General features: G+C 44.5%; 1 protein-coding gene across 1 annotated transcript in view; it reads right to left on the reverse strand.

Moving 5' to 3' along the window:
* The window catches only part of SLC1A2 (solute carrier family 1 member 2), a 49204-nt gene that overhangs the window by 8539 nt on the left and 13927 nt on the right, over positions 1 to 26738 (reverse strand). The window contains exons 5-8 of the mRNA XM_033860469.2: positions 26076 to 26202; positions 17984 to 18217; positions 12585 to 12779; positions 8461 to 8595 (exon numbers count right to left, since the gene is read on the reverse strand). Of these exons, the coding sequence (XP_033716360.2) occupies positions 8461 to 8595; positions 12585 to 12779; positions 17984 to 18217; positions 26076 to 26202 (691 nt within the window). The remainder of the gene's footprint in view (positions 1 to 8460; positions 8596 to 12584; positions 12780 to 17983; positions 18218 to 26075; positions 26203 to 26738) is intronic.

Genomic DNA, 26738 nt, shown 5'->3' on the forward strand with positions numbered 1-26738 from the left:
CACAACTCGTTGGGGTGAGAAAGATTCTGGTATCATGTCCCGCAAGTGGTTGGAAATACGGACTAAAGGTCAGGAGAGACAGCTGAGCTACAGGTAGGAAATTAGGAGTCAACACCTAGAGAGGCCATGGATGGATGCCAAGGCAGGTTCAGCTCATCCTTGGGGAGAAGTAGAGTGAGACAAGCAGACAATCTAGTCTAGAACCCTGAGGGACACCAACATTTAAGGACTGGGCAAAGGAGTAAGAGCCTGCAAAGGTGGCAGGAAATTAGAAGAGCCTGGGGGAAGAGTGTTTCAAAAATAGAGGTGTGAAGGACAATACCCATGATTGCCTGGAGGTCGGGTGAGATAAGGGAAACCAGTGTCTCTTGGTTTCAGCAACGAAGAGGCCATGATTGACCTGGCAAGGGTAGCTTCGATACAGAGGCAGGGACAACAGAAGCCTGCTCTCCATCGCTAGAAACTTGAATGAGAGATGAGGAAGAGGGCGTACTATGTAGAATCAACTTATTCAAGAAGACTGACTGAGACGGCGAGGAGACGGAACGGTAGACAGAGGCAGACGGAAGACAGAAATTTCAGTTTGCTTTTGAGGCCACAGGGGAATATCTGACCAACTCTGGGGAAGTCCGATTCTGGCCAAAAGCAGGATATGGGGATTTATGGTTCACATGTGGAAAATTTCTCCACAGGCAAATACTTTCATTTTCTCTCCCAACAGCCCTGACCCGTTCATGAAACCCTGCTGACCTCCGGAGTTTTTAGGCTGCTTGGTAAGAAGAATTTTAGAGGACTTGCTGTTATTCTTGGGTCTGGATGTGGTGTGTCAGGACCTTGAGAAGGGGACAGAGGTGAAGGCAGAATCTTTAACTGAATGAATTCACTACAGATGACATAGCTATTCTTTGGGGACTACCGGGAATCAGAACCAAGAGGGGAGCTTGACGAAGCCCCTTCACGCTGCGGCACCGGGTCTGGTGCCCTGGAAGAAAAGCATTTGCCAAGGTGCTCTCTCTCCTTCTCCTTCTTTCAGTCTAAATCTTCTGGCAGGAAGACGGTGGGATTGTCTGGAAGTCCTGCTCACAGACGAACAGAACCAAGGGGGCAGGGTCACTCAAGATTCATCTGGTCCCTGGTATTGGAGTGAACCACGTGAAATTCCCATTTTAATGAGTCCAGAAAGGCCGACTATTGGCAATTTCATACGAGTCAGCTTAATATTCATAGAAACAGATCACTGTGTCTGCGTCTCAGAATGCAGGGTGCACAGTGTGGCAGGTGGGTCGCCTGAGGCCCCAGACCTTGAGAAGGCTGGCACGGTTCCGGGCAGCTGCGAGCTCAAACCACATGGGATTAGGGAAGGGAAGAAGGACCCACAGAAGCATTGGTTAAGAGTGTGAATTTTGGACTCAAGCCTGGATTGCAATCCTGGCTCCAGCAGGATTAGCTGGGAAAACAGCTTTTTCCACTCAGCTTTCTCATTTGTAATACACGGAAAGTCATGTCCACCTGCAAGCATGTGGAGAAGGTAACAACGGCTAACCCACATGGAGCGCCTGTCCTCTGAGAGGTCCTCAGCCAAACTCTGCCTACAAAAGGCTTCACGGGGCGCCTGACCCAAACTCAGCGCTCAACCTTAACTGCTCACCGCCATCATCATCCTATCTTACTCCTCCATCACGTCTTATACGTTCCTCTTTTGCACCTAGCGCTGTGGGGATTTTTTGACCACATCTATCCCCATTACTAGACTATTAGCCCTTTGAGAGTCGATACCACATTCGTTTATGACATGGGTAGGACCTGGGGGAAGGAGGTAGGCAGGTATGTGAAGGACGCAGGGTGGGGATGGATCATTATTTAAGAAGTGGCAGATTAACTCTAGAAGGAGAACTGTCTTTTGTTTAGCGAACATCCAGTTGGATATTTTGGTGGTGAAAAGTTAGGATGCAGGACAAGATCTAGAAGAAGGAGAGAGACGCCGAGAGACACAAGATTCCCTTGCAGAGGAGAATGAGAGAGGTGTCTTGAAAGCTGGGGGAAGACACAGAGGAGGAGAGCCAGGAAGCCCAGCAAGGCAGGCAGAGACTGGAACTAAACAGGTGTAGGGAGAGGTTCCCCGTGTGGGGGACACTAAAGGATTTTTTTTTAAAGAAAATAAATGCCTATTATTAACATTTTACTTTCTGTAAATTAGTATTAGCAGTGATTACTTTAGAGAAACAAGACCTGAAATTATAGGGGCGGAAAAATTTTCCCTTCCTCCCTTCTAGATTCTTTGGCTGGTCTAATAATTATATTGAAAATTTAATTTTGTACATATACAATCGCTTCTCGGCCTTATGGCTAAGATCAAGTGTAATTTTGTACATATAGGAAAATTTAATTTTGTACATACCTGAGCCTTATAAAAATAGGAGACTCAAAAGCAGTCAGGCAGTTGAGGTTTATATCCCATCCTAAGCTAAGGAAGGGGATAAGGGTCTGGGGCTTGAAAGGGGGGCGGGGAAACAATGCACAGGAAGAGCAAATATTCGGTAAAAAAATGTTTGCCCTGCCACGCAGGTAAGTCTCTCTGGTGAAAAAGTTCTCTCTGGTAATAGCATTCTTCCTGGTATAGGCCTCCTTTCTAAATTCTTGTAGGCAGTTAAGGGGAGGTAAAAAGCTTGTCTTGAGTCTGCTGGGTCTTGACTGCTTTCAGCTTAAAATAACCCACATGCCAACTGGCATTTTGCAGGGAGTCGCATATTCTGCTCCTTTTCAAGATTCAATTGTAGGTGAAGGGAGACTTCTCTTTCTCATTTTATAACTCTCCCGAGCTTGGTCCCTCCTCTCCCTTCCAGGAGCACATATTTCTTTTGTGAGCATTAAAACATGATTTCGCTGTGTGGAACTATCGCCCCGCCTCCACCCCACCCCCCTGATGGGCAATTACGCTGTGTTGAGTCAGGGACATTTTAGCAGGGGAAGAAAAGACTTAGTCGAAAAGGATAAGGATGTCATGCTAAGGATGACAGAGAAAGAAGATGAGGTAAGATGCAGAAAAACGGAGAAATCAGTGGAAATAGGAAATCAAAGCAAAAGGCTTAAACATGAGCCCCTAGACTCTTCAGAGATAGGGTAGATGTAGGGATTGGTGTCCACCAGACATGGAATGAGGGTTAAATCAGTTATGTGTGTCTTAAATAAGAGAACGAGAACACAGATGGGCAAGCCTGGAACATCTAAGAAATAGCTGGATTGTCTGACTTTCAATTCCAGTTCAGCCCTTTAATATCTACTAAACTGAGATAAGTTTCTTGGCTCTCAGCCTCAGTTTTCTCAACTGTAAAACAGGGATAATATTACTAGCTGCCTCAAAATTTGCTGCAACTTTTTAAACAAGTCTGTGTAAAGTGCTTAGAACAATGTCTGACGATGAAGGGGCACTCACTGAGCATTAGCTGTCAGAGTCCTGTGTCCTTTTGATCTAGTTTCATTGCATGGACGCACATGATGTCAACCAGTGCTCAAAAAAGAGTAGAGATGCTCATATACTACAGTCAGGAGCTGCTGCTCCCTAATTCTGGTCCATTGCTTCTGGAAGTCAGGTCCCTGGACCAATCATCAGCATCCCCTGGGAACCTGTTAGAAAAGCTACTTCTCGGGCCCCTCCCCAGATCTCCTGAATCTCCAGGAGGTTTTGGTGCACGCTCGAGTTTGCGAACCAATGCTCCATTCCATCCTGGGAGGCTAATGAGGGAGCCTCTGAGTGCCCGCTGCAGGGTGGAGGCGCCCTCAGGCTTCCTTATAAGTGCCGTCTCAAGTATACCCCCTCATGAGCAAATATGTCCCCAGGAACAATCTCACTAGCAGTCCCATGTGATAAGTGGGCCATAGATGCACTTGGCTTTCCCAGTTATTTATCATCTCTTCCTGGTATTGGCCCACAGTTCTCTTCCATCCTGAATCCTTCAGAGAGAGAGGGGTGTCACAAGATCTCATAAACACCTGCCAAGGACTCCTGTTACAAAGGGCTTCTTAGATTCTGGGGAAGGTTCTGTTTTTACCAGCCCCACCCATCCGGTGTTCTAGGACTCGGGTACTTTTCAGGGCTCAGAATCTTGGTTTCCACCATGACATTTACAGAGCAGCTAAGCCTGTTCATTGAAAAACGTCCAGGGCTCGGCGGGCAGTAATGAGGCTGGCTGATCTCCAGCAGCTGGCAAACACTCTGGCACGTTAAATGTCACTGCGGGCTTTGTTTGGTTTTAAATTGAAAAGTTGAAAGCTTACAAATTGAAAGCTTACAAACCTTGCCTGGGGAGGAAAAGAAACGCCCCCCTGTTCTTTGTCTCTGCTCTCCCTCCACAGACTACGTGTCACCAGGGAATCCCTGCACCCCCTCTCTCAACTCATGCCCCTGCCCCACTCACACGCTGATGGGCACCCAACAGCCACGGCGCCCATGACCAAGAGCGTGTTTCCAGAACTCCTCTTGCTGGTGACAAAGAATGTGGAACCATTCCTAATTCAAAGCAGATCTGACCTAGCTACAGACCCCTATGCACACTTTCCCAGGATCCTCTACCCTCCCTTCTTCTTTGCTTCTGAAAAGGAACGTTCATGCTTATTGTATACAAACATCCGTCACCAGCAGAAGCCTAGTCTGGGTCTTAAAACTAGAAGGGCACTCAAGGGCATGGGGTCTAGACTGTGCTTTCAAGCCGGTAAGTTACTGTTCCCATTGTACACACGACACAGCTGAATCCAGAGAGTGAGTAACTCGCCCGCAGCCCCACAGCGACCAGGTGCAGAGCTCAGACCCAGGGCTCCTGCCTCTGCCTTTCTTCCCTTGATCACGGTGCCTCTTTCCATCTGAGATCAGACCCCAGAACTCGAGGCGAGCCTTCAATCACTCTTCCCTTTCCAGCTGCAGCCTGGGGTAGAGTTTTCTCAAATGCAATTTCATCAGTAGAGTTAATCCAAATGTATCATCATTTTCTTGTTGTTCTGCCAGCACGTTTCAGCCCCGGAGTTGAGACGCCCTGCTCTGGGTGCAAGTGTGAGCACCTGAGCGCCCATTCGCTAACATTTAGGTCAGGAGGAGACAGGGTCTGGAATGTTTCATGAGGTGACTCTCCTCCAACAGGCTTGGAAGCACATGACTGTCAGAAAGACAGGGCCCACAGTGAATGACCTGGGGGGGTGGGGCTGGAGGACTTGAATTCTAAGAGTGGCTGAGACCTTGATTGTATCCCATTTGTCCCCACTTAACCTGTTTGTTTTGTTTTGTTTTAGTCCTGGGAGAGGGGAAAAACCAGGTCAAACAAAAAATTCTCTGATTAGCATGTAGAACCGGGGGTGACCCGAATCGGTCTGTTTTCCCCAACGTCTCTGACTCTGGACCCCTCTGTTCCTCCTCCCCACTGTTAGATCTGCTGGGTACCAACTAGGATGCTGTGTGCGGTGGCGTGAAGGGCCCTGACCTGGCCACACAAGCTCCCCTGTGCCTTTTGATGCCCAGTTTCCTCATCTGTTAAACACACCATAGTGATCTTTAAGGATTAACTTTAAACTGATGTAAAGAGCATGGATGGGGAGGGGGAAGGGTAAGCTGTGACAAAGCGAGAGAGAGGCATGGACATATATACGCTACCAAACGTAAAATAGATAGCTAGTGGGAAGCAGCCACATAGCACAGGGAGATCAGCTTGGGGCTTTGTGACCGCCTAGAGGGGTGGGATAGGGAGGGAGGGAGGGAGGGAGATGCAAGAGGGAAGAGATATGGGAACATATGTTTATGTATAACTGATTCACTTTGTTATAAAGCAGAAACTAACACACCATTGTAAAGCAATTATACTCCAATAAAGATGTTAAAAAAAAAAAAAGAGCATGGTGGTACCACCAAATATCTGCTCCTTTCCTTCATTCCTGATAACACAAGTACATTTTTCCACTTAAATGCATTTGCATTATAATGGAGGCAGCATCTATAATAATAACTGTTAAAGAGATGAATCTCTAATGGTGGATTTCAAGCCTCAGCAACAAGCCCAAGAAGAGAATAGGCAATGTAATCGGAGCAGGCAAAGGACCCTCGATGACAACGAAAGTTCAAGGGGCAAAGAGGCAGGGGGCTCAGTAAGCCGAAGCCACAAGGGAAGCAGCTGGGACTTTAATAGCTTCCTCTGTCTTTCTTCATGTGTAGAAAGGCCCCTGGTTATCACGCAGCAGCTCTGTGGGTGACTTTTAGCATGCATTTATTGAGCTCCTGCCGTGTGCTCTGTCCCCAAGCGGTTGCCACTGTCTTCATTTCCTCTTTGTCCTCCTCCTAACCAAATCCAACCCCACCCCTCTGTCTCCATCCTATTCCCTCCAAATCCTTCCACGATTCACTGCCACCGAATCTCAGCTGCCCCCATGACTGCCCCGTCTGAATGGACCTCATGAGAAAGATTGCCCCTTGGGGCCAGCGTAGGGCACAGAGGGCAACCAAGGTGGCGCTGAGGACCCTGCCATCCCCGCCTGAGAGAGACAGGCAGGGACAGATAAGAGTCATTTCCTTTGCTCGTCACCTTCCCACTAAAGGCATTTCCAGAGCATTTCTCTGGTGACGGAAGAACCAGTCAGGAAGATCCGTGCCCTTCCTCGCAGCCCTCCTGAGTTGAACAGATTCAGTGCACTTCTCAGTTCTAACCTAAACTTCAACAGCAAGCAAGCTTTCTGGAAAGACCAGGCTTCCTTCTAGCCTTCCCAGATGTCCTTCTTCCCTTCAGTCACTTGCACATTTCTCTCTTTGGAAGGGTGGTTGTAGAAGAGTGCAACTTGTTTTAGCATCGAGGAAACTCAAGTCCATAAAATGTGGCTTCTGGCTCTTAAAATCTTTGTCAATAAATGTCAGAAAGATTGCTAATGGAATGTAGGGTAATAAAAAGAAAATAAGTGTGAGCACTTTGGCCTTGGATCTCTGCACTTGTTACTCCGAGCCTCTGACTTTGAAGCCAATGGCATCCCCCAGCTCCTGTCACTTAGCTCCAGTGCTGGACCAGAAGTATCAGTGTACATCCCATAGAATATCAGAGCCCCAGTGAGACCTTAGCAAGAATTGATTCCAACCTCCTTTTGGGGGACCATCTGGCTAGACTGACCCACCTTTGGGAATGGGCTGAGAGTCCCACACTAGGACAATGCCCTTCACTGGGAAAGGGAGCTGGGCTATGTATACACTGTCAAGTTCAAGCATCTCTGCATGGCCTCAAGGCTGTCCATCTTGCCTCACCTTTTACCACTCCTTGCCTTACACTTTGTGCTCCAACAATATCAAACCACTCATAGGTCCCCATACGATTTGTTGCCTCAGTGCCTTTGTGCGGGCTGGCCTTGACCAGAAAGTCCTATTGCCCCCAACACAGTTATGGACACCTGGGTAACTTCTACTTACCCGTTATGATCCAGCTCAGCTGTCACTGCCTTTAGAAGCTTGAATGCGGCCATGATTATGAATTGGTGGCCTCCAAAGCCAAGCAGACCTAAGGCCCAATCTCCACTCATTCTCCCTAAACCTCAGGCTTCTTATCTATAAAATGGCGGTTGCTAGAGGCAGCAGCTGGCGCATCGTAGGCCCTCAAACTCAGCAGCCATCTTCCTTGTTTTCTGACTTCTCCACTCTGCCCTTCCATCCTAGTCTGGGATGTGTGTCTGTCTCCGTCGCTATTCTTCTATGTGTGTGCTCTTTTAAAATCTACTTTGTTGAAGTGTAATTTACATACAATAAAATGTACCCATTTTAAGCGTGTGGTATGGTGAGTTTCGACAAATGTGGACACCTGTGCATACCTGTGTACGTGGAACATTTCTATCCCTCCTAAAGCTTTCTTTGTGCCCTTCCCAGTCAATCCTCATGCCTCTACTTCTGGGCCCAGGCAACCATGATCTCTTTCTATTGCTAGAGATTATATTGTCTTTCCTAGAGCATCATAGAAATGGAATCATACAGTATATATTCCTTTGTGCTTCGTTCACTCAGCATAGTGCCTTGAGATCCTTTGCCTGCTTTGGTAAGGGTCCCTTATAGCACAGGCTCCGGATGCGCAGGCTCAGCGGCCATGGCTCACGGGCCCAGCTGCTCCGCCGCATGTGGGATCTTCCCGGACTGGGGCACGAACCCGTGTCCCCTGCATCGGCAGGCGGACTCTCAACCACTGCGCCACCAGGGCAGCCCCCATTATAGCGTTGCTTTTAACTTTGTCTTATAATTTACCTGCTTCCTCCGCTAGACTCTGAAGCCCTCAAAGATTCTTTTCCTTCTCTGGTTCCCAAATAAGCACTCAGCAGATGTTGGAAGGAAGAAAGGAGGAGGGAAACAGGGGAGTTCTCAGGGGGATTGGTGAAGATCCTGGCTGCAGCCCTGCATCTTGTCCACCCCTGGGAGGCAGTGTTCACATCCCCAGCAGAAGCACATACACAGACACTTACAGCAGCCAGTCCACAGCCACCAGCAGGCTGATGTCCTCGGTCGGCAAGCCCACAGCCGTCAGAATGAGGAGCATGGTGACGAGCCCGGCACTGGGGATACTGGCTGCCCCAACGCTGGCCAGCGTGGCCGTGAGGCTGTGAGAACAGAAAAGGCCGGGTCAAGGGAAGAGAAAGTGGTCTTGGCAAAACCATCCCTGGCAGGCAATTCTCGGCTCTCATTTCTGCCGGCAATCATAAAATCCCCTTCTCCTCCCAAGGAATAAAGAAATCTGGAGGACCAAGACCCAGGAAATAGGGTCTATTTGGATGCTGCTTAACCTTGGTGGAAACTCATAAATTCATGGATGAGAGTCTCACCCCCATCACGACATCCAGTTCACTGAATATACCACAGGGCTCAAACAAGGTAAGCATGGCTCTAAAAGCAGGCAAGGAAATATTAAAGAAGAAAAACAAGTCACCCTTAATCCTTCCACAGGAACACCACAGCATTCATTTCTGCTTACCCCTTTACGTCTCTGTGAGAAGCAGAGACTTCTAGTCTGCGTGGCAAGAGTCTGAGAAGGTTGCCAATGTTAACATGAGAACTCATAACAGCGAGTATCCAGACTCAGCTGAGTGGACATCGGGGGAACAAACCAAAAGAATTCCAAAGGGCATTAAGGTTCAGATGCCTGGACGTTCCACCATGGGCTGGAAGATACATTATTCAGAAAGAGGGTGCCAAGACATGACAATAAAATAACAGGAGGCTTTCCTTCTGAAGCATCTCATCCCTTGCTTTCCAAGCAATGCCTAGGGCATACTCAGCACCATTTTGAAGTCGTCTCCGGAAGAGGGTTTAATCTAGGGTTCAAGGGCCCTGTCTAGACACCAGAGGGCCTCTGTGGTCCAGCAAAGGGCAGTGACTTTTTCTCCTCTTTTCTGGATGTTAATTATAAAAGCTATCATCATTTCTAAATGGAAGGAGGCTTAGGAAAACATGGATTTGCAACTTGCTTTTCTAGCTGCTGAAAAGAAAAAAGGGGCTGCTTTCTTTGTGGTTATATGATTCCAGAATTTTTTTGGTAGGTCTTCGGGCTTGAAACTAAGAATCAGACTCCCAAACTGGTTTGCCAACTGGTGTGTCCAAGCTCAGAATCCTGGTCTTACGGTCAAGAGGAACCCAAATTTACCTACTCTTACATATGAGGAAAGAAAGGTCCTGGGAGGTCTTGTGTTTTGCACTGGTTTTTCCACATTGCCATCCTTCCCACATTTAGGCTTTCACAGAATAGACACTTCCACTAGGTGGGATCTAGAACCCATCTTTGCTTTTCCCCTGCTCCATTAACATGGAGTTGTTGTCAGGGTTTAAAGAACTCCATTTTGGTGGGAGATCCATCTAGGTCATAGGAGGTAGTAGCGTGTAGTGGTTATCAGTGAAGGTTCTAGAGTTGAATGACCTAGGTTCAAATCCCAACTCTGCCACTTAACCACATAACTTTGGGCAACTTACTTAACCTCTTTGTGCCTTGATTTTCTTATCTGTAGAAAAGAAGATAACAATGGTGTCTCACTTGTAGAGGCATCAGGAGCTCAGAAATAAAACACTTAGAAGAGGCCAGCACATTGCAACCGGAGCTGCTTTGCAATGAAAACATCCTTAGTCCTGAGAGATGGCAGGTGGGAATTCTCAGTCATTTTCCCAAGATGGATAGAACACCAGGGAAGGGGAGCTTCCCAAGTTCCAATGATCTTGGCCTAGGCAATTTTGTTTACATCAGTTGCTTCTATTACATGAGTCACTCTTACACATCCCTGTGTACTGTGGCCACATTGTCTTGTTACCCCTTGGTTGTGTGAGACAAAATCCTATAAAGAAATCTTCCTGGTGGCTGGTTCTCTTTCTGTTCCTCCGTCCCAATTATACCCTCACCTGACCACAGGTGGAGTGTCTGGGGCATTGTAAGTCCTGTGAAAGCTCCCTGGGCGGTGATCTCCCCATGTCCTTTTATCCCCTCCTGCTTTTCCTGTCCTTCCCTGACTCATTTCCCTATGGCTGGTTCTTGGATGTTGTACAAGTTACCACACACACACATTAATCACAGCAGAATGTCACAGTAACCCTGCAAGGTACATACGGTAGTACCACTGATTGGAAGGGTGGAGAAACTTAGGGTCACACAGCTTGAACATGGTCTGCTGGGATTTGAACACTTGTCTGCTTGATTCCAATACCACACTGGCTTTTGATGTCCCTTGATTCCTCCTCACATTGAAAACGCTATGACTTAATGAATTTGCTGAGAATTCCTGGCCACTGTTCTCCTGCCTGCAGGGAAATGAAAAGATGAGGAATGTACTTGGAAGCACAGCAATGAAGCTGGACTTGGCTATATTTTTCTGACTAAATTGAAGACATTGAACTACATACACTCCATGGAGAGGGGGCAGTCCCCCCAGAGACAGCCCTTGTGACATGTACAGATATGGCAGATTCAGCTGAAGTTGCCAGGGGCACAAGTATTAAATATATTTGGCCAACTTTATCCTTCGTCCAGTGAAAATTCTCAGTCGTATCATTGTTAAAATAAAGGATAAATTTAAATAATCCAAGCACAGTCTCAACCACCTGGTCACTCCCTGGTACATCCTCCCACCTCTAAGTCCTCATCTAATGGTGTGAGCTTGATGCGAACATGGTTGCTTCATCATTGGGGAGAATTCAGGGCCATTAAGAAGCTCTATTTGTCTTTGAATTTTAAAGCAAGGGAGATTGGCAGTCTCACATGCAATCTGTTAGGACAGGACTTAGATGGCTTGATAACCTGACCCAAAGCACGTTTTCCACTGAGTAACATCACGGCACTCACTATATCATAGTCACATTTTTCTTTCATATCCTAGGAGTACTGTATTTTATTAAGCATCAGTAATAGTAATAATACTAGTAGCTAACATTTATTGACAGGTGACTATGCTCTCAGCCACACTAGAATATATGATTATTGTACCCATTATACAGGAAACTGAGGCTCTCCTACAGTACTGCTATGGGCTGAGTTGTGTCCCCCCTGAATTCATTTGTTCAAGCCCTCACCTCCAGTGTGATGGTGTTTGGAGATACAGCCTTGGGAAGTAATTAGGTCATGAAGGTAGAGCCCTCATGATGGGATTAGTGTCCTTATAAGCAGAGATGTAAGAGAGCTCGCTCTCTCTCTCCATGCACCAAGGTAGGGCCATGTGAGCAAACATCTAGAAGGCAGTCATATGCAAGCCAGGACGAGGACATTCACCAGGAGCTGAACCCGCCGGCCCCTTAATCTTGGACTTCCCAGCCTCCAGAACTGTGAGAAGTAAACATCTGCTGTTTGAGCCATAGTCTATGGTATTTTGTTACAGCAGCCCAAGCTGACTGAGACAAGTACATACCTCATAGGGTGGTTGTGAGGATTAGATAAATTAATATATGTAAATAGGTGTGATCTTTAAGTTTGCAGAGAAGCGATGTGTTTTTAGTGACGTCTTGGAAAAGTATTCTTTCTGAATTTTTTAAAATGATGAATACATATGGTAAAAATACCTTTAGTAAAAACAACAAAAAATATTTGCTGTTTATTTGTAATATAATGTTATGCTATATTGAGGAATCTCTTCCTCCCCGTATTTCATCATTTTTGCCGTCACTCCTCGGAATGCTGAAGGGAACATATTTTAATGAAAGAGAAATTGGATCCAGAGTCAGTCGATGTTGGCCCCAGTGACAGCCCTGCTGGCTCGTTACTGATGGTATTACAGCCTCAGACAAACTACCATGCCCCTTGAAGCCTGTGCTTCCTCATCTATTAAATAATAGAAATAACTGCCTTGCAATGTCACAGGATTGTTAAAAATCAAATAATATCAAATTTCTGAAGCAATTTCACATGGGCAATACAAACATAAGGCATTAATATGAGCCTGATTCCTTCTGAACCAATCTTCCCTTTGAGCCTGCCAGTAGTTCCTCTTCTCCTTTACTTCCCTCACCATTCTTCTAACTGGAGAACAGCAGTTCAAGTGGCCTCTGTGAAATGGAGTTAGCGTGGAAGGGGATAAGGTCAAAAGTTGTTTCAGTGCTTCACACCACCCATTTCACTCACCTTACGGTCACAATCTGGCCTCCATCTAGGATGACGCCATTCATCTGGGCTATAAAGATGGCGGCTACGGCTTCATAAAGGGCTGTACCGTCCATGTTAATGGTTGCTCCAACTGGTAGGACAAATCTGGTTACACGCTTATCAATCCCCAGATTTTCTTCTAGGCAACGGAAGGTGACGGGCAAAGTTCCGGCACTAAGGGGCAAAGAGAGAGAGAGAGACAAGAGTTATGTCCATTTTAGAGAAGCAAGACAAAGCACAAACCGAAATGCCACCACAAAGCTTTCGTTCTTTTGTTCCAATCAATGTGACTTGAAAAAAGCAGTATCTGGAGCTAAATTAAAAACCATCGATTTGCCATATAGGCCATTACAGAGTATTGAGTAGAGTTCTGTACTCCAGTAAAAATTTAAAAAATAAAATCCAAATAAAATTTAATTCTAATAATAAAGATAAAAAAGCCCATTGATTTGGGGTCTCAAATACAATCTTATTAACATGGTAATAGTCAGCAACATATTTTTGTTGGTTCTAGCTTTTGAGATCTACTCAGAGCTTCAAGTTCTCCTTTCCCTTTGGTCATTGTTTCCATCTTGGATTAAATATTGAAGCCCATGTGATTGCCCACATCAATTGGGCTGCCAAAATAAAGTGTCAGAAAAGGATCAGCTACCAACAGTAAGATGGAATGAGGAATTCTTGAATGACCCATAATTTCATGCTAGAAACACTGTTTCCAACAAGATGACTACACGGGTTGTATCTAGCCCCTGGGAATTGCCCTGAGCCAGGCCTGCTAATGTTGAGAAGGCTGGACAAATATGTTAATGACCATTTAGCAAGAGTCCAAGCTTCTAGCAATTCACTGGGGACCCTCACAGACAGTCCAGCTCCCTGATAAATGGTCATTGCCAATTCTACAGTCTCTCCAATGACATAGGGCAGAAAAGCCTGTGCTCTGGAGCTAATCAAAGACCCAACATGGAGTGACTTCACCCCCACTCCTCCCAGGCATGGGATGGGAATTCACGACCATATGAATCAATTTCAAAGGCCAGAGCTCCTGACATGTTCTGTGCCTTCTAAAACAGGAGACCTATAAGAGTAAGTGTTGCTGAAAGCCAGAATATTATTTCCATGTGGATAGAGGTGATAGGAGGGCAGGCGGATTTCCTTCAAAGTTTAAGTGATATGGAAAGCAATGTAGAACATTCCAACTGCCATGGGAGTACCTTGTGGTCCATTCTCTTCTCTCTTATTCAAACGTTAGCAAACTGTCCCCAGTGCAGACAGCACATTTTTCTCTCTTGCATTTACAGCCTTAGTCATAGCTCCCTCCTTCTACTTGTCAGAATTAGGGCTCCAGCCAAGCTGGACAAAGACATCTGCAGAGGTGTCAGTTTCTCAGAGAGTGGGACAGGACCGTCAGCTGCAGGCACGCTAAGTAAAATGCAGATTCCAGGGCCCACGCAGAACCATAAAAGTCCCTAAAGTTCTAAAATTAGGGTCTCCTAGATCTGCATGTTATCAACCCATGGACCCACAAGCCCTATTAACAACCTTAGGGAAACCAGAGTCATCTTACTGGAACATTCTTTGTGATTTTAGGTCAAGGGTCTTTCTCATGCCTCCTCTTTGGTCTTAGGTGGGGAGAAGAAATGGATGCTTGGAGAGCTCTCATTACCAAAGCCTTATAAACCCAGGGAGAAAAGTTGGAGTCTGGCCTCATTCACATGCTGGGCTGCCATCGTACCTGGCTTGCTGCCCCAGCTGTTTTAATGAGAAGTAGTGTCCCTTTATTCCTCTCTCACACACTCCCAGCCCTTTCCTAAGACCCCTTTGAGGTTACCACGACACCATGACTAGCCTGAAATGGCAGCAAGGCTATGGTTGGCAGCTGAATTCTCATCGGTATGAATCTAAGGACACTGCTGGGAGGACTGGAACATATCCATTATCATTACTGCATTCATTTTCCCACAGTGTCATCAAAGGGTCTTTAGACAATTCAACAGATTGGAAGAAACAACTGGTAAGGCATGAAAATATTCTTAATGTCACTACCGGACAGGCTTTGTGTCTTAAAAATCCATATGTACCCCATCAGTCCAAACTGGGACTTGAGAATTTTAACTCTTTCCTGTGTTAACAGGCTGACATTCTGACATTGTTTTTTTGGTTCCTGCCTCAGTGGCCATATGACAGTCTTCAAACGAATAATAACTGTCTGGTACTTGAGATTCTTCTTGTTTTTATCCAGATTAGTTTTAACAGCGCACTCGGAAGTCAGAGGGATGCAGAGAGACGTGTCGCAGACCATCCCCACTCCATTCAGCTGCCCTGACACCAGCCTCTGTGCCTATTGAGAAAACGGGGTCAACCCTTCCCCTGCACATCCCCATTCAGTCCAACGTCTGAGGAGGTGGAAAGTATATTTAGCACTGGCTGTCCCAGGGCTTTTCCCCTGTGGTCATAAGGGCAAATAAACCCTGAGTTAATTCTTAGTACGTGACTCCTGCTACAGTGACTTTTTTTAAAAAGAAATTCCTCATCTAGGCAAGAGCCACATTTTAACCAAAGATTAAAACCATATTTTTTTTTCAGATGAAATACAGGGCAAGGGGGAGATATGAGTCTAATGCTTGTGGTCTTGGTCAGATAACCCAAGATTTTGTCTTTGATTTAAATATGATTTTGGGTTTCCCCTATGCTTTTAAGATTTACCTTTGTCTTATAAAGGGGCTAGGATAATTGTCTAGTCATTCAAAAGAAAAGATAATGATAATATTTTGAAATAGTGTAGTATCAAAACCATAAAGGTATTGGAAGAAAATATAAAGTTATATTTTATAATCTTTGGCAGAAAAGATATCCCTAAGCAAAATCAAAGTTCTAAATACCAAAGGAAAACACTGACGACTTTGACTACATACAAATTAAAACCTGCTAGTGGCAAAAAGCGCTGTAAGGGCTTCCCTGGTGGCGCAGTGGTTGAGAGTCCGCCTGCCGATGCAGGGGACACGGGTTCGTGCCCCGGTCCGGGAAGATCCCACATGCCGCAGAGCAGCTGGGCCCGTGAGCCGTGGCCGCTGTGCCTGGGCTCCGCAACGGGAGAGGACACAGCAGTGAGAGCCCGCGTACCGCAAAAAAAAAAAAAAAAAAAAAAAAAAAAAAAAAGCACTGTAAGTTTTTAAGACAAATGTCAAGTGAAGGGGGACACTATTTACAACATATGACACATGAGTTGATATTTCTATACATGTAGAGAGCTGAAAACCAATCAGGGAAGGATAAACACCCCAACAGGAAATTAAGCTCACAAACAATTCACAGGGCAGAAGAGGGGAGGGAAGGATGGTCAAAAAGAACATAAAAAAGATGTCTCCCCTCACTAGTAATCAAAATAATGCAAATTCAGTGAGATCACTTTTCACCAATAGGATTTGAAAGTATTAAAGTGACAGATAATGTTCAGTGTTGATGAGCAGGTGGATAAAGGCACACTCGTACCCAGTTTGTGGGTACATAAATGAGTGTACTTTTCTAAATAGTAATCTGGTGACATGTTTCAAAACCATCAGGGTGCTTACCACTGGATTCAGAAATTCCACTTCTAGAAATTTATCCCGAGGGGATCACCAAACATCCTTGCAGAAATGTATTTACAAGGATGCTTGTCACTGCCCTGTTTAATAGACAAGGTTTAAATGTACATTTGGGGTGGGGGATGTATTGTAGTACCTACAGTATATTATTACGAAGTTTAAAAATAGTAGTAATAGATATGTAGTAATAGATATAGTAAGAGCTATATTAATAGATATAACATAACTTTTATGATATGTTGACCAGTGAAAATAGCAGTGTACAATATCTATACATAATATGAACTGGAAATGTACATAACTGTAAAGATTAACAAAAAGGTTACTACCAGTTATCAGTGGTGTTGCCCATTCTTCTTCCTCCAAAATTTTATACACTGTCTGAACTTTTTCATAATGACCAAATACCATGCTCATAACCAGAAAACAAAAATAAAACTAAACATGATTGTTTTTATTTTTGAAAAAAAAGTTAACTTTTTCACCAAAATGAGAAAATCTTTATGGATAGAGATACTTAGCGATAAGAAATGTATAGGACCAAGAAGGAAAAAGAAAATTTTGAAGTGTTTCCCTTCATCTTGGGAAACTGAATGCAGAATCTAGATCTCCCGAATTGTATAGATTTTCGCTTTTTCTGAAACCTCACACTCTACTAGTACAGAATTCTCACTGATTTGCAAGATGGAAATATAATTTGGCTTTCCCAGGTTGTCACCACTATTGGCCTGTTAGGTCACTTAAGAAAAACCTGACTGACTGCTCAGTAGTTTTGGAAAAAAAAAAAAAAAGCAGTCTCCCTGTGTCACAGAGCGGCTGCCTCCCTGGCAGTGAGTGGTCATGGGTTCTGTAACAAGGACCTGCCAACCTGTGACTCCAGAGATAACGCTGAGCTATGGGTTGCAGAGTTTACTTGCCTCCCTGCCACCTGCTTTATGGCCTCAGTCTTTGTTTTGTGACCCAAGGATACACATGCAGAAATAAAAGCAACTATTGCAGGCTGAAAGAATAAAACTCTTTTAGTCTTTGAAATTCTACATTGCTGGCTGTTTCTTATGTATCTGTTTTTGTTGGGTTGTTGGTTTTATTTTTGCTAAATTCAGTCCAAGATGATATCAAAAAAAAAAAAAAAAAAGCGGTTTTTTTTTGCTTGCACATCTCTGGAGTCCTCACTGGCCTCTGGGAGGAACTGGGACTAGGTAATGAAGAAGGAACTGACTCTCGGTCAATGTTAAGTCAAATCAATGCCAACCTGACTTTCCTCAAAGTCAATGGGGCAGAGTAGTTCCATTACAGGTTCAAAGACTTGTCTGATTTCCGGTTTGTCTGAAAAATCTCACCTAACCTACCGTTTACCCTGCAAAACCTTGTTCTCCTACTTTTGAAAAATTATTCCAGTACAGTGATATAATAGCCTTTCTCAAATCACAAGTGAGAGAATTTCTTAAATAAAATAACATCCTGTTACACCCTTTTGGAAAACACTTAAAACTGAACTGATGCTATATGTGGCAAATTATGTCTAGAGATGAATAGCATGTATTCACCTGGGAAACAATATGAGATCATAGTTCCAAGACAGCTACATACCAGCAAAAAGTTCATCAGAAAGCTTAAAAGTTCCTAAAAGGAGTGAAGAATCTAAAATGTTCCACTTTTTCAAAAATATTTTAAACATATGTGAAAAGCGTTCTCACTGAACGCTGTGATGGGAAGGTTTTGAAAAAGAGGAAGTGACAAAGAAGGAAAAGGAATGAGCAGAGAGAAACAACAGTGATTTCTTGTGTTCTCTACCTGGAAGCGGTACCCAGGGCAGTGATCCAAGCTTGGAAAATTCCAGCAAAAAAAGAGAAAGGGTTTTTCCTGGTCACTAGAAAGTAAATCAAGGGGAGAAAGATGCCCCCATGGATGATGAGGCCGACAATCACCGTGATCATGTACATCCCCAGTTGTCTAGCAACCACCTCTAAGTCCTTGATGGCAATGATCTTCCCACAAATTAGGCAGGCGATACCTAGGGGAGAGTACCTGAAAAACATAAAAGAAAAAAAAAAAGCATTGAAGAGCTGGTGATGGGATTCAGAATTGAAATCAGGGCCCTCCTTCATACCACACCCTGAGGAAAACCCTTTGCATTCTTGTAGAGTGTTGCCAAAAGAGGACTATGAGATTCAATAGATGCTATAGTTTGCTTCCGACTAACTGCATTATCTGAAATATTTCCTATGGACCTGGTGGCCCCTGCTTTGATGAAAAATCCCAAGGCAAACTTTGTTGCTCAGGTAATTTTTTAGGGCTAAAGGAGACATGATTTACCACCTCTTAAGTAAGCACCAAGATAAAAGTTGAGAGACACCCAGGTTACATCTTTGAGAATCTTATTTGATTTCTCTGTTCCAGATCTCCTTCCTTGAAAATTGAGAATAAACTTAGAGCTTCTCAGAAAGCTCATTAGAGTTTCACCAATTTACAAACACTGGTGTTTGCAGATAGTGCTTTGTTTTTGCCTTGGAAGGAATCTAGGAAATACATTGAGAGAGAGAGAGAGAGAGAGAGAGAGAGAGGGAGAGAGCTGCCCAAACAAGAAAACCATCTGAGCCAAGAAGCATGTTTAGAAAAATGTGGTTTTATTCTTCCAAGTCTGAAAGTGTTTCTTTCCATACCTACTCCAAGAGTAACGCTGGCTGCCATCCATCGTGTTTCAAGAATATGGGGACACATCCACACACTTAATTCTTACAAAAACCCTAAAACCAAGGAATCATTATGCCTGTTTGGCAAACGAGGAAATTGAGGTTTGGAAAAGTTAAATAACTGGCCCAAGACCATGAAAACAGGAAGGAGGAGGAGAAGAATCTCAGATCTGTGAAACTCTGCCACTGGGGGTTTTCATCCCTGTCAACCAAACCACTTCCTTGAAGGAGCAATTGTAGCTTTCTGTACATAAGCAGACAATTTGTTCTCTACCAATCTATCCTAAAATAGACTTATTTTATATTTCTATATTATTATTATTTTATAGCATGCTTGGAAACAATCTACTGTTGTCCTCACTCTTGAGTCAGCTAACCACGCTCTCTCTCGTCTTGGGTATACTTTTTGTTTGGCAACACCCTTTTTTTATTGCCTAACCCGGTGGTGTTAGAGCATGAACTTGTTCAGCCTGTAACACTTCTGACTGAAATGAAAATGTTTGTGGGAACGTGGACACCTTATTAAGAATTATGAACATATTTGAAAGAAAGACTGTGGGGCAAATGAAGTCACGCTCCCAGCCTGGGGAGGGGAGTCAGGAAAAAGAGAGGGCCAGCAAGCAGATTGGGTGGCTTTTGTTTTTTCAGTTGTCTGGAGCAAAAGCACTTCCTGGGTTAAAGCAAAGCCATGAGGAGTAGACGAGAGTCATATACACGATTACACGAGACACGGAGCTTGTCCAGCCACTTACCAGCTATATGACCTTGGTTAGTGACTTATTCCCGTTTTACAGATGTGCAAGTCGAGGCGTAGAGAGGCTACCTGCAACCTCATGGGATTGCTGTGAGGATTAAGTTTTTGAACATGCATAGGTACGCGCTATCAAAAGTCCCTCCCCCATCCCTGTCAGTGCCATTAGTTCTCTGACTTCTGACACAGGAGTCCCTTGCAGGTTCTATTTTCACACATCTACCCCATGTCCCCTCATCACCTATGCGTCATGAGTCAAGTCTGAGTTGAAGAGGTTTACTAAGGCATCTCACAGGCTACTGCCACCCAACTGTGCATGTTTTTATGCGCAAACTATTTTTTCAAGAGGAATCTTCTCCTGAAAGAGCTGATTTGTAACTGACACTAAGTAGCTGGTGTCAGTTACGTGAGCGTGGCTACTCTCCCTGAGGAGCATCTAGCCTGTAGTCTCCGTTTCTCCATTCCTGGAGGTGAAGCCTGGCGATGTTTGAGGGCTGCTTTCCCGGGAATTAGGGAGTCAAGTCATTAAACCTTCGGCTTTCCCACCATTTTATATTATCTTGCGGTGCCCATAGTCACAACATCTCATAGATCCGTCGGGTGGTCTCAGGGGCCAGCTCTGTGTTCCCTGCGATTGTAGACAACTAAGCAGAATGCACTTTCTGATAAAACCAATAAGCATCCAGCTTCATAAAGCAGGAGACTAATTCTTTCCCAAGCACCAGTCGCCCCTTAAAGATGTCCAGAAAAACGCAAATACGAGCTGTTTTGGGTGCCATTCAATTTTCCTGCTCTTCTAGGACAAGCGATTTGTAGAATGGAGAGAAAATGTGTTCAAGGCTCTTTGCCAAGCAAGACCAGCTATAGAGACCCCTGGAGGACACATCTGCCGGAGCCCAATGTTAAAGAGAGGTGACAGGTTATCTCCAGAGCACTCAGCTCACTGGGAGAAACCTGAGTCCCCACTATCAACGGACAGTGTCATTCAAAGGCCGGAAGGTAGAGTGTTAGGGTAAATAAATATGGCAAGCAGGGGCCCTAGTTAACCCAAACACTTTGGTCTCTGGAGCTAGAATGAGCCTTAATTAGGACAGGGAAAGAGACTTTGTTCTATGATGTTTTTTAGGGTCATGACTTCCCTGCACCTGTTTTCAAAGCAGGTAGCTTAAGCCTCCACTCAGGAGCTGGAGCTTCTGAGTTCCTGGGTTTCCATATGAACGAATTACCTTGTTGAAAATATACTCAATGGAAAAGAAAAGGCAAATGTTCAGGGCTCAAAGTCACCATTTAAAGTTTCTGAGATGAAGCAAACAAAGCCATAAACTAAAGTGCATAAAGAGGCTGAGAGCTCCCTTGAGTGTTCTGAAGCCAAGTGATGGCCAGTAATTGTTGGACCAGTTTCTAAGTTAGAAGGACATAACTACAGAGCTGGGAGAGGGAATGGCTCCCTTGCTGCCCTGAGACTGGCTATATCCTCAGCTCTGGGCTTCATTTTCAAAGCCACTGATTCATCCAGGACTGGCCTGTGGCATCTTTTTCTTACTGTTGCATCACCCATTCTTGCCTCTGCCCACTTTGCGCCTCAGTCCTTGTCATCCTAAGGTTCCAGCCAAGATGCCCCCTCAGGTCTGCTCTCTACTCCACAAACAGACTCGTCCACAGCACTAACATACCCTGAACTCAGTCAGTGCGTCCATAGACTTCTGCCTCAGAATTACCTGGCCTGCCTGAAACAACATGGATCCCCTGGACCCACCACATACCTATCGAGTTAGAATTTCCTGGAGCTGGCCTTGGGACATTTATATTTCAAACAAGTTCCTGGGTAATTCTGATGCGTTTGGAAATCAATGTTTCCAAATAAATCAATGTTTCCAGGAATAAAATCTGATCTGCAGCTGATGAAATACAGATAGTCCTTGGTTAGTCTTTGGAAACCATTTACTTTATTTAGCTGCATCTTATTCAAGGCCTTTGGTTTTAACCCACTAAAGTGATAAATTTGGGACTTTCAGGCATAGGACAGATGGTGGGCCAGACACCTGGAGTGGAGGTAAGTGGAGGGACTTTCTCAGTCCTGCCATAAAGCCACTCTGGTTCTGTCCCACATGTTGCCAACAGCAACACCACTCTGCCAGTTTGGGACAGATTTCGAGAGAACTTAGAGTTGGAAGTCTGTCAATAAAGACTTAAACATGGGCTTTCCTGGTGGCGCAGTGGTTGAGAGTCCACCTGCTGATGCAGGGGACATGGGTTTGTGCCCCGGTCCGGGAAGATGCCACATGCCGCGGAGCAGCTGGGCCCGTGAGCCATGGCCGCTGAGCCTGCGCGTCCGGAACCTGTGCTCCGCAACGGGAGAGGCCACAAGAGTGAGAGGCCCGTGTACCGCAAAAAAAAAATAAAAATAAAAAAAATAAAGACTTAAACATACATTCCAAGAGTTACCTAAGGTGCTCTCGGTACTCAGGGTAAGGAAGTAACACAAATCTCCGTATTCCCAGTCCACTTAGGGAAAGATTCTGGCTATCCAAGGAGTGACTTTTGCTGGGAGTTACCATATGAGGATTAGAACTTTTCATCAGGATAGAGTGAAAGTCAGTTCATGGAGCCTCCAGGCTCCATTATATCACCAGTGCCTAAAATTGTTGTCAGCATGGCAGAAGTGCTCAAAAGTATTTAGGAAGTGAAGGAATGAATGGATGGATGGGTGGACTGGTGGATGGATGGATGGTGGTGGTGGTGGGTTAACTGGGAGGGAGAATTGAAAGAGTGAGCAGAGATTTCACTTCTCACTTTATGTTTCTATGTTGGTGAGATTATGAAAAGTTTTACTTTCTATTTAAGTTTTGCAAATTTTGAAAAACATGTTTTAAAGTACTTTGTGAAAAAATGAGGATATGAAAATCACACCGAAATGAAGGTTTTTCTTATTTTTTGGTGATTCAGAGGGCTTTGCGGGGGCTTTCCTGGTGGCACGGTGGTTGGGAGTCCGCCTGCCGATGCAGGGGACACGGGTTCGTGCCCCGGTCCGGGAAGATCCCACATGCCGCGGAGCGGCTGGGCCCGTGAGCTGTGGCTGCTGGGCCTGCGCATCCGGAGCCTGTGCTCCATAACGGGGGAGGCCACAGCAGTGAGAGGCCCACGTACCGCAAAAAAAACAAAAACAAAAACAGAGGGCTTTGCGGGATTCTTAAGGAATTCACAAATACAGAGAAGCAAAGGGTTACAGATTGAATTGATAATAATGGTAATTACAGTGTAACAACAATAATAATGCTAGTTCATACAAAATGCTCAGACAGGTCCTGGCACATAGGAAATGCTCCATAACTATTGGTCACAATTTCACTTAATTCTCACAGCAGCCCTATGATATGGATTCTATGATCAATCCATTTCACAGATCAGGATGAGGGGTTTAGAGTGTTTCTAACTTACCTAAAGTCACACAGCTAGTAAGAGGAGGATCCTGGGTTCAATCCAGTCTGAGGTCAGATGGAAGTTGATTAAGGTAATGCTTCTCTATAATTCCAATTACTTAGGCTGTGCAATGAGTTAATCTCTGTGCTTAGTTTTCTCCTCTGGAAAATAGGGCTCACCAAAGTACCTATTTTTGCTAGGTATTATTGTGAAAAATAAATGAGTCAATGCATGTAAAGTATTGGAATAGTATTAAGCATACAGCAGGAATCTGGTAAATCTTAGTTGTGATTTAATAATAATTATAATATTATTATCTTCTCGATAATAGGTACAGGACAGTAATTGAAAAAGTATTGAGCATATAGCAAGAATTTAATAATTCTGTTATAATCTTATAATAATTATTGTTAGAATAATAGTAATCTCCTCAAAGATGCATTTTGCTATTACTACCCTTCTTACTACCACGTAGAGAAGACTATGAAAGAACTCTGATGATTTAAGCTTTGAGGGTGTCAGTTAAGGAGTGGTTGGTTGTTTTATCCAGAACCTTCTCACACACATCGTTTTCACTTGTTGATGAGGCAGCTAAGGAATGAAAGAAATGTGTAGGATTGGCATCTCACGTCATATTACATCCTCCGGACTGTTAGCCTAGATGAGGTAACCCAACAGCTGTCAGAAACTGTTCCATGGGTCTTATTCCTGACTCACAATTGCTCTTCATCTCTTGGGATATGATGCTAAATCTTTAGGAGATTTGGTTTCATGAAGAGGAAACTTCTCGATCCACACCCACTCCATCCCTGCAGAGAAGGGAGGCTACACTTTATCCCATGACTCATCTGATTTCCTAGAAGATTCCCTCCGCTCCAAGGGCTCAGTGGAAATGACAGTGGTATGGATAAAGGAAGGAATCTTCATACATTACCCACATCGCTGGCGTCATTAGACAGAAAAATGGACTGCCTATCTAGAGCTAGGGTGCTCACTCGGCTAGGAATTTCAGGAAATGAAGGCAGATCCTAAGGTTTAAAACCAAGAGGCCTATTCTGCTTCATGTATTACCATTTATTAATCTCTCAGCAAGCTCAGAATGGATTTAAAAATATTTTTACAGCATGACCTCGTGTGTGACTTGAAATCTTCACACAAAAGAAATATTCAGAAATCTAGCATTGACTGGGAAGTTGAAGAATCAGTACAATAATCGAAAAGAACACACTACGGCACTAGCATCCTTTCCATGTTTCTAAAGTACAAGAAAGCAATGACCAACACCAGCCTGACCTATTAAATACGGTTCGTGAAATCACGGGAAACATCTTCGTGATCTAGGACCCTGGGGCCTTCAGCGAGCCCCTCGCTCCTCAAGTTTCAATAAGAATTTACTACCGGCACCTCATCATGTTTGGAGACAAAATACAAGAGAACAGATTGTGCCCTTGTAAGTTGGGAGGAAGGGTCAAGGAAAGGAAGAAGAGAGAACGCAGGTGGAATTTCAGGGGAAGACACGTGGAATCGGAGGAGGACCAGAGGCGGAGTGGGGAGGCTGGTGGGGAGCACAGGGAATCTGTAATGCGGAATTCCTGGGGCAAATAGAGCACACATGTGGTTTGGCCTTATTTCTAGGCAGGCATACGGGACCGTCATAGGGGTCTGAAATGAACGTATGTAAAAATCTTTCTGTCTGAGAGATACCGGACACGAGAAGTTTCCAGTGACTGGAGATGACACAACTTCCTTGGTGAAGGAGAGAACACCTGTGCTCTGGGCTTCCCTATACTTCAGAACCACTGACCATAAACACACATGAAATGAAGTGGAGACAATATTGCTTACATGATTCAAACAACAACAAAAACCCCCCACCCGCTTACATATCAAAGGTTTTGATATCAGCATAAACCCCAGCTCTTCCTCTCCCTAGCGCTACACTCTTAAGCAAGTTAACTCACCTCAGTGAGCCTCAGTTGCCTTTTCTGTCCCATGGGGACCATAACACCATCTTTGCAGGGTTGTGGGGATTACATTTGATAGGTATGAAGCACTCTCATGGCTCTTGGCAGATAAGAGGAAATCAATAAAAGATAGTTTTTATGATGATGGTGGTCACGATGATGTTAAAGAATCAGGATTTAGTGTCTCTGGACCAGTTTTCTCTGCTGTAAAACCAGAGAGTGGGACCAGATTTCCAAGAGCACTTACAATTCTAACCTTTTGTGATTTCACTTTTTCTTGCACGGCCTGAGAACTGCCTTTTCTTTTTATATGAGTCACGAGTAACCCAGGTCTAAGGTGCATTGCTTTTGGACACCAGAATACTGGCGCAATGGTTCTCCCAGACACCCTGGGTCATGCCCTATCCCTGAGATCTTGGCCCTGTCTTGGTGTAGTGTATCCTGATACCGCTCACCTTCAGGATTACTAATTGGTTTTTTCAGCTTTTCTGTCCTTTCTTTCTTTCTTTTTTTTTTTTTAACGTCTTTTCTTCCAGGGCAAGGATGGAAGGGGCCATCCCTTTTTATGTAAGGGGCCAAGTACTAAATATTTTAGGTTTTACAGGCTACGCAGTCTTGGTCACAGCTACTCAACTCTGTCTTTTTGCACAAAAGTAACCCTTGACAATACATGAACAAATAGGTATGGTTGGGTTCCAACAAAACTATTTATGGGCACTGGATGTGAATTTCACATAATTTTCACGTGTGGTGGAATATTACTTCTCTTTTGATTTTTTTTTTCAGTCAAATAAAAACATAAAACCCATTCTTAATTCACGGGCCATACAAAACAAACGGCAGATAAGATTTGGCCCACAGGCTATAGTTTTCCAGCCCAGTTTCTAGTGAAAGCTCCAAAAAAGAGATTTGCATCCCTTTCTCAAAGTCTTTCTGGAGAGCCCTTTGCTTGGTTCACGCCTGCCCACTCTTTCCTGCTGGGAGGGCTCCAGTGTCCTCTGGCAACCCCAAGGCCATCTCACACGCCACCACCGTGAAGTAAGAACAAGCCCACTTACCACATGATCATGATCACTAGCTTCATTACAATCTCATTCAAAATGTTGAAGAATTCCACCATCAGCTTGGCCTGCTCGCCCATCTTCCCCATGGCAATGCCAAAAGCAATGAAAAACCCTATCAGACCTGTTGGGTGAATCACAGGACACAGAAGGACAAATTACCAAGTATGTGTTTCTTCTCCCTTGTTCGTTACTATCCCCCGTGTGTGGAGCCACATTCTTACCACCTGTTACCCTATGAATTAGGCATTAAAAGACAAAAGCATTACGTTTCACACTTCTCCCCTGGATGATTATGGCTTTCCTGAATACTTTCCATACAAGCAAGTTGAACTGTAAGCAGGTTAGTTCCTTGCAGAAAAGGAATTCATTTTCATTCCAAACTGAAAAGTACTCTCTTCTCTCTCCTCCTCACTTACGAAATCATGTGGAAGCAGATTCCATTAGTACACAGATTAAAGAAGGAAGCCTTGTTGGGACTTGGGGATTATCATGCAAACTTTGGAGCCAATATTAGAATAGCAGAGACCAATTAGCCAATTCAGTCTCTGCCAGGGTTATGTCTGTATTAGTTTGGTGTTATCCCAAGTTCATGCGTGGCTGGTGTGTTTCACTCTAGGAAAATCCTAAACATAAAATATTTTTCCTGTTGCTGTGTGC

Source organism: Tursiops truncatus, chromosome 8 (assembly GCF_011762595.2).
Source record: "Tursiops truncatus isolate mTurTru1 chromosome 8, mTurTru1.mat.Y, whole genome shotgun sequence".
Taxonomy (NCBI): Eukaryota; Metazoa; Chordata; class Mammalia; order Artiodactyla; family Delphinidae; genus Tursiops; species Tursiops truncatus.